Source organism: Mesocricetus auratus, unplaced genomic scaffold (genome assembly GCF_017639785.1).
Source record: "Mesocricetus auratus isolate SY011 unplaced genomic scaffold, BCM_Maur_2.0 Super-Scaffold_100003, whole genome shotgun sequence".
In the NCBI taxonomy this organism is placed as follows: domain Eukaryota; kingdom Metazoa; phylum Chordata; class Mammalia; order Rodentia; family Cricetidae; genus Mesocricetus; species Mesocricetus auratus.
The window spans coordinates 2,686,280-2,695,026 of NW_024429188.1; the positions used below are offsets into that span (position 1 = coordinate 2,686,280).

Here is an 8,747-nt window from a genome sequence, read left to right on the forward strand (position 1 = left end):
AACAATCATTCACCATGATCAAGTAGGTTTCATTCCAGGGATGAAGGGATGGTTCAACGTACGAAAATCCATCAATGTAATCCACCATATTTGCAAGCTGAAAAACAAAAATCACATGATCATCTCACTAGATGCCAAAAAGGCCTTGGACAAAAATCCAACACCCCTTCATTATAAAGGTCTTGGAGATATCTGGGATAACAGGAACATACCTAAACATAATAAAAGCTATATACAGCAAACCAACAGCCAACATCAGTCTAAATGGACAGAAACTCGACACAATTCCGCTAAAGTCAGGAACAAGTCACGGCTGTCCACTCTCTCCACATTTTTTCAATATTGTACTTGATATTCTAGCCAGAGTCATACGACAACAAAAGGAGTTCAAGGCGATACAAATTGGAAAGTCTGAGGTCAAACTTTCACTATTTGCAGATGATATGATAGTTTACATGAATGACCCAAAGAACTCTACGAGCGAACTCTTACTGCTGATTAACACCTTCAGCAAAGTGAAGGATACAAGATCAACTCAAGAAAATCAGTAGCCCTACTATATACAGATGATAAATGAGCTGAGAAAGAAATCAGAGAGACATCACCCTTTACAGTTGCCACAAACATAAAATAGCATGGGGTAACGCTAACCAAACAAGTGAAAGAACTGTGTTGCAAGAACTTTGAATCTTTAAAGAAAGAAATTAAAGAAGCCCTCAGAAAATGGAAAGATACACCATGCTCTTGGATAGGTAGGATCAATGTAGTAAAAATGGCAATCCTGCCAAAAGCAATCTACAGATTCACTGCAATCCCCATTAAAATACCAGCACAATTCTTCACAGACCTTGAAAGAACAATTATCAATTCTTAGGCATATATCAAAATATGCCCATTCATACCTCAAGGATGTCTGTTCCACTATGTTAATAGCAGGATTATTTGTAATAGCCAAAACTTAGAAGCAACCTAGATGCCCCTCAACCGAAGAGTGAATAGAGAAAATGTGGTACATTTACACAATGGATTATTACTCAGCAGAAAAAAAACAATGGAATCCTGAAATTTCAGGCCAATGGATGGCACTAGAAAAAAACCTTCCTGAGTGAGGTAACTCAGTCACAAAAAGAGAAACATGGCATGTACTCTCTCATATATGGGTTTTAGACATAGTTCTGGTGAGGGCCAGCCTACAATCCCAAGGCCAGAGAGTGTGGGAGACAGAACCTTCATTCATTGGCTGATGGAAGAAGAGTCAGACTCCCATGGCTAAGCACTTAGCTGAACTCAAGGAATCCTGTGACAGAGAAGGAGGACTGATGACAAAAGGCATTAAGACTGGGTTGGGTTAACCCCCAGGAACAGCTGACCTGACAAGACTGATGGCTGGGATTCCAGCATGGGACTGATCAAGATCCCCTGAACGTGCTTGTCAGTGAGGAGGCCTAGGGTATCTATTGAGCCTTGGGTAGTAGATCAGTATTTATCCCTGGCATACAAATGGACTTTGGGCACCAATCCAACAATGAGAGATGCACTCTCACCCTGAACCCTTGGATGAGGGTCTAGGCCCTGCCCTGGATGAAATGACAGAATATGGACACCCCCATGGAGGGCCTCACCCTCCCTGGGGATATAAGGGGATATTGGGGCATTAGTGGGAGGGCACGGGAGGAGGGGAGGGAAACGGAGAGAGACCTCGAATTGTCATGTGAAGCAACCTAGTTTCTCATTTGAATTTAAATTTAAAAATGAAAAATATATGAAAAATTCAAATCAACAAAACAAAAACATAAACCATGAATACTTGTACACATATGTGTAATAACTTGATTTATAAGGAGCCTAATGACTGTTATGCCAAGTCCATAGGACCCCAAAAGTGACCACCAAGGAGGTGACTCACTGATGCAAACGCATAAGGCTTAATGTTAAGAGCCTCACTAGAGACACAGTCCAGCAAACTGGCATAGCAGCTACAAGAAAAGGGTGCCTGACCTGAATTTTTATTGGTTTATAAAGGAAGAAAACCACAAACAGGATGGTGCTTACCTTGGCTGTTCAGGATTGAGTGAGAGTAGGTGACCTTTGGATTCACTGATATGGGGGCTAGAGGAATTTCTAAATTGTTACTAACAGTTGCCTGAAAAAACAGTTGTGACAAGATGTTATTTATCAAAGTAGTCATTGCCTGACCATCCAGATGGGGTAATTTTGACCAGGATGGGTACTCCTTGGAACTGTTTATGGTTCTTTGGCTGGAGTTGAATCAGCCTTGTGCCACACAGGGAATTTCTTAAGGAGGCTTTTTCTGAGGATGGAGTTAACTCTCCAGTATACCTTGCTCTTACAATGCCAACAAAATGTTTTTAAACCTGTATATGAATAGGCAAAGCATACACAGAATTTGGGGGCTATGCATACAACAACATATGTGAAATTAATATTTGTCTATGAATACAACCACATAAGTTAATTAATACTTGTCTTATATAGTAATCAAAAAGAATAATAAAATAAGCAATAAAAATGTCTACCATTTAAACTGCTAAAAGTTGCTGGTATTTACATTCAATACAACTGACAGTTGAGTGCTTTTTTGTTTTTATTTTTTGGCTTTTTGTTTTGTTTTGTTTTTTGAGACAGGATTTCTCTATATTACTTTGGAAGTTGTACTGGAACTACTCTGTAGACCAGGCTGGACTCGAACTCACAGAGATATGCCTCTTCTGCCTCCCGAGTGCTGGGATTACAGGCATGAGCCACCAACGCCCAGCATGACAGGTGAGTGTTCTGTGGTACTCCAGGTGTTATGAGTTGGAATGTGTACAATCCTTAACACTCATCCAGATGGGTGTAACCTGGTCGTTATCTTTACACAAAAACTTCAGCTTACAAGCCTGAGGCAGCAGGTACTTGACTTTGAGTGAGGTCAGCTAAAGCGACATATGTGACCCTTTGGAAACCATGGAGGAAAAGTAGGGGGCAGAGGAAAGGAGGAGAATGGGGAAAGGAAAAGCAGAAACGAGAAAGGACAGACGGGAGGAAATTAGGTAGAAGGGAAGGGAGAGAAGATGGAGGAAGGATAGGGAAGGAGGAAGACAAGAAGCTGGGTCACATGTCATAGATTTAAAAGGACTTGCTGGCAGTGGGCAGGGCCCCTGCTCAAGGGCACGGGTAGACAATGAATAATGGCTTGCCTTTCTGTGATGTTTGAGACTGTGCCAGAGAAATGCAGTGAGCTCAGGCAGTCCTGGCACATTCCAGCATGGCAAGGGAGAGAAACCTCTGCAACAATCTCCTTTAGACGTTCTAGGTGTTTTCGTCGATGGGACATGGCAGCAGCCAAGTCTGGAGACCTGACGACTCCAGCTTGGCAGAGCCACAGCAGCCTGAATGCAGTGCTGGTCCCAGAAGCATGTCTGGCAGTCGCAAGCACAAATGGAGCAGTTGGGACAGGTTGGGGCCGAGCTGGAGCATCCACGGATCTCCGGTAGTAAGCCTACAGCAAGTTTTTGGCATCTTCTACGGAAAGAAAAGGAAGCTCTCAACTAAGTATACTTACCAAACTTTATTTTTGGTTGGGGAAGACAGTGATGTCAAAATCCATGCTCTGGGGAAAGTGTGGTCTTTGCACAAAGCTTTTTTATGCCAGTCGGGGTACTTTGCTAATATGCTCAAAGATACTTGGAAAGAACCGCACAGTGATATTATTGAACTGGAGATTAAGAACCATCACATAAATATCTGGTCCTTGGATTTTGTGTTTGGCTCATTGTACAGGGACGAGGACTTGCCGATGAAGCCTCGACAAATTCCTCATTTTCTGGCAGCAGTAAGCCTGCTTCAGGTAGAGCAGGTAATTCAGCAATGTAGTGAGACCATGAAGAAAACCATTAATGTGAAAACTGTGTGTTCATACTACACAACAGCAGAAACATATAGATTGAAATCTGTAAAGTCACAGTGCTTTGACTGGCTTCTTTGCAACTTGATGATACCTCCAAATGTTAGACTTTACAGAGAAATTGATATAAAGATCATGTATCTACTTGTCTCATCATCTGACCTACTCGTGTTGCAAAAGGAATTTGATCTATATACCACCCTAAAAGCATGGATGTTCCTTTATTTTAATCCTCGCTGGAAAGGTTCAGTGAACCATCTCTTTGCTAATGCCAACAGCTGGCTTTCCAGGCACATGGAATGCACTGACAACAACACTTTCCTTGAAAGTGAAGAAGGGCTAGTATTTCAACCAGTGTTCAAACAACTGAGGTTTCAGCATATCATCTTTGACCTGGCCTCCATGACTATTCTTGAACAAGATCGCCTAATACCTTTAGAATGGTTGTCTGCTGTTTATAAACAACAGTGGCTGACTTTGCTATGGGTACAGCAGCACAGGGAAATTGGGCCGAGAACCATCAATGAAAAAGAACTTAAAGGACACAGCATGAGATGTGGTATAAGGATTAACGTTGATGGTGCATACTCCTGCAAGGGGTCAGGTTGCAAATTTGGCTTTCCTTTACGTATCATCTTTACCAACCACGATATTATTTTCAAGCAAAGTCGTCAGTACCACAATGACTCTGCTGGCTTAAAACAGGTACGGAATGTAGTATTCAGAATAACTTTGTTGCATTTTGACTCTGATGGAAAACCAACTTTCAGTAAGACAACTGGTCATAAAATCGTTACATTTAAAAATAATGAGGAGAAAAGTGTAATGCAGTTCAATAGCAACAGTTTATGTTTCCCACTATACCTTTTCTGCAACTTCCTATTTATATCATTAGCAAACACAGGGAACCTGTAAAAATTTATTAGACCATAGGAGCAGTTTGAGAACATTGAATAACGCATTTAATATGAAGGCTGTGCTAAGAATACCATCAATATGACTGACAACACAATGAAAAACAAATCTTACGAGTTTGGTACCACCACAAACGAATGCTGTCCATCTTCCCTTTGTTTCGGTGCCTTTGTGAAGAAACTTTAATGTCCAACAGAGTATTTGTCAAAACAAATCAAAGGAAGTTCATCTATTGATTTCCCATCACCATGAACCGTCAGTCTTTGAATGGAAATAAGAGCCTTTATTTATGAGGAAAAACATCTAAATAAACTTGTCAGATAGATTTGACCCTAATGTTGAGACAAAATAAAAAAAATACTCTCCACGGCTGAAACTCTTACATCTTATCTATAAGCTTGCAAGATTTAAAATCTTGGTCAAAAAGACAATTGACGTTAGTCATTGTTAATGTATGCATTCAAATAAACCAAATAGTGTCATGTTCTTCCATATCAGGTAACATATAGTTTATTGGATACTTTAGAAATGTTTTTCAGATCATTTTACATGACTTGGATAACTTTTAATGCTGATTATCTTTAAATACATGTGCACATTAATATATATTTTCTTCTTTTTTTTTTGGTTTTTCGAGACAGGGTTTCTCTATATAGTTTTGGAGGCTGTCATGGAACTTGTCTGTAGACCAGGCTGGCCTCGAACTCACAGAGATCCTCCTGCCTCTGCCTCCAGAGTGCTGGGATTAAAGGAATGTGCCACCAATGCCCTGCTTAATATGTATATTCTTACAATTAAATATCATGCCATATGCTGTATAAGCAAATTACTTATATATGCAATGTATTTACATGGAAGCATTCATCTTTACATATACATACTTATGTGTTTATGTAACTCTAAATATCAAAGAATGAAATTCTTGAAATGGATAAACAAACCAGGAAATTAAAAATTGTTCTTAATGATTCCAGTATTCTAGTTATCAAGAGATGAGTTATTTCATAGTATCCTGTTCACTTTCTCATCCTTAGTTTCTTTTCCTGTTGCTGTTATAAAATACCCACAAGAAAGCAACATACGAGGTGGGGGCTGGGAAGTAGGGGAGGGTGTTTATCTCATCTCATACTTTAAGAATACCATCCATCATGGCAGGAGTTTGAAGCAGCTGGTCACATAACATCTCCAATAGAAAGAGCTGAGTGCTATGAAGTACTCAGCTTTACCCATTGTTGAGCTGACCACTCTAGCTATCACAACTCTACCCCCTACCAACATGACACACAAAGGTATCACTCTACACCCATAAACTTCCATCATTTTGTCCTCATAGGATCACAACAATCTTATGATATAAAATGCATTTAGACCTACTTGAAAAGTCCCCATAAACAGTTCCAACACTTTTTTTTTCATTCCTTTGAATTATCTGAATTATTTTTATTTCATTCCAGGATATCTTTTTGTTTTTATTCTCATGGCCTCCCCCCTACTTCGGGGTCTATTTTCTAACATCCCCTACCAACTTCATTTGTTTTTATATATAATCAACTGAGTCCAAATTGTTGTCCATATGCACATGAGTGTAGAGCTGCCCACTGAACTATGTACAACCTACCAGGGACCCTATCTCTGAAGAAAACCAACTTTATCTCCCCAGACAGTTCTCAATTGTCTTCAGCTAATCAACCAGAATTGGAGCCATTGAATTGCTCCATCAACTCTGCTGGAATAAAGATTATTATAGATCATATGGGAGACCTGGGTGTTGTGTATGCAATTTTAGCTGTTGATAATTGACTGACAATGCCCGTCATGTCTAAAACACATTGTTGTGTGACAGTCCTCCCTGACTTCTAGATCTTACAGTATTTCTGCCACCCTCTTCTGCAGTGTTCCCTGAACCGTGAGAGGAGGAGGAAGAGGAGGAGTTGTAATGTTGTGGAGTAGGCATCCCAAACATTTCCACATATGGAAAACTCTGAGGTTTCTTAATTTTGAACACACAAAATAAAAAAGAAGTTCTATAGGTTAACGGAAAAACCCTTTCTTAGGCAGTTGGTTTTGAATAAAAAGAAAGGTGTTCTCCCTGGACTTGCTCTCTTTTAATGTTTTGGGACCATCACAGCATGGAGTCTCCAAGAAGTTGTGCTTTGCCCTCAGAAGTCATTTCCCCTGGTCTCAGTGCAACATAGCTTTCCCTGTGCTGGTGTCTTTACAATTGCACTTTGGCTGCCCATCCCACAATGAGGAATGCTCTCTCAGCCTGGACTCTTGGGGGAGGGTTTAGGCCCTGCCATAGGTGAAATGATAGACTCTGGAGATCCTACATATAGGGTTTCATAGTTCCTGGGGATCAGAGTGGAGATTAGGTTGTAGACTGGAGGGCCTGGTGGGGGCAGGAAGCAAGATTGTTTCTAACTTAAATTTTATAAAGGAAGAAAAAGACAGAGTCACAATTGCTTTCTCAGCACTAGCCTGAATACTACCTGTTTTTAAAACTTATTTATTCCTATGCATGGTGTTTTACGTACATGTATGCCTGTCAATACTTTGTGTGCCTGGTGCCCCTGGAAGCCAAAAAGGGCATTGGATCCTCTGAGATTGGAATTATAGATGTTGTGAGCAAGTATGTGCATGATGGAAATTGAATGCAGATGCTCTGGAAGGGCAGTCAGTTCTGTGAAACACTGAGCCCTCTCTTCAGCCTATGCTTGCCTGTGTTGAATTGTCCTCTGCAAAATAAACTAGTTATTATCTTTAAATTTAGCTTCATTCAGGCTAAAGTGTATGAAGAGAATGAAGGCAGTTTCTCTGCCAAAATATCATGACAGGTTTCCTTTGAAACCTCATGAGTTGGCCTCTATTTTCTCCATGTCTCTCATATTTCTTGTCTTTCTAGCTTCTTGAAGAATTGCCCATGAAACTCTCCTCCCACCATGGGAAGGCTTTCCTAGTCCAATGTACCAAAGTCTTGCATGCTTCAGCCCAGAAGCATTAGAGAGGGAGGCCAAGGAATCATTAGGTTCTTCACAACAACAGCCTCACTTCTCCAGCACCTTGTGTCTTAGTTTCATTTTCTCTTGCTGTGCGAGAAAGCCTCTCCATTCGGATTTAAGTTTCATGCATGGTGATAGACATGGATCTATCTGCAGTCTTCTTCATGTCAGTCACCACTCATGTCAGCACCATTTTTGAAAAGGCTTTCTTTATTCCATTGCATAATTTTAGCTTCTTTGTGAAAGATCAGGTTTATAGCAGCATTATTTGTAATAGCCAGAAACTGGAAGCCACCTAGATGCCCCTCTGCTTAAGAGTGGATACAAAAAATGTGGCACATTCACACAATGGATTACTCCTCAGAGGAAAAATACAATGGAATATTGAAATTTGCAGGAAAATGGATGGCACTAAAAGAAACCATCTTGAGTGAGGTAATCCAGTCACAAAAAGAAGAACATGGTATGTATTCACTCATATATGGATTTTAGACATGAATCAGGGGTTGCCAGCAGACAGTCCCACAGCCAGAGCCTCTGGGAAAGAGAACCTTCATCCAGAGACTGATGAAAGCAGAGGCATACACCCACAGACATACACTGAACTGAACTCCTGGAATCTAGTGTCAGAAAGGAAGAAATTATCAGCAAAGGAGTTAAGACTGGGCTGTTTTAACCCATAGAAACAGTTGAACTGAACAAGGGGGAGCCACCCAGATTGATGGCTATGTGGAAAGCATGGGACTGACCCAGACTTCATTAATGTAGGTGTCAGTGAGGAGGCTTAGGTAATCTATGGGGCTTTTGGTAGTATTTATCCCTGGAGTACAAACAGACTTTTGTTGCACATCCCACAATGAGGGATGCTCTCTCAGTCTGGACCCCTAGAGGAGGGCCTAGGCCCTTCCCTGGATGAAATGACAGAC

The 8,747-nt window shown here is 40.7% G+C and overlaps 1 protein-coding gene across 1 annotated transcript; it reads left to right on the forward strand.

Moving 5' to 3' along the window:
* Positions 1–3,328: 3,328 nt before the first annotated feature.
* On the forward strand, positions 3,329–4,822 carry LOC121139908 (germ cell-less protein-like 2). The gene has a single exon (XM_040743938.1). It carries the CDS (start codon positions 3,329–3,331, stop codon positions 4,820–4,822), a length of 1,494 nt encoding a protein of 497 aa, XP_040599872.1.
* The last annotated feature ends 3,925 nt before the right edge of the window (positions 4,823–8,747 follow it).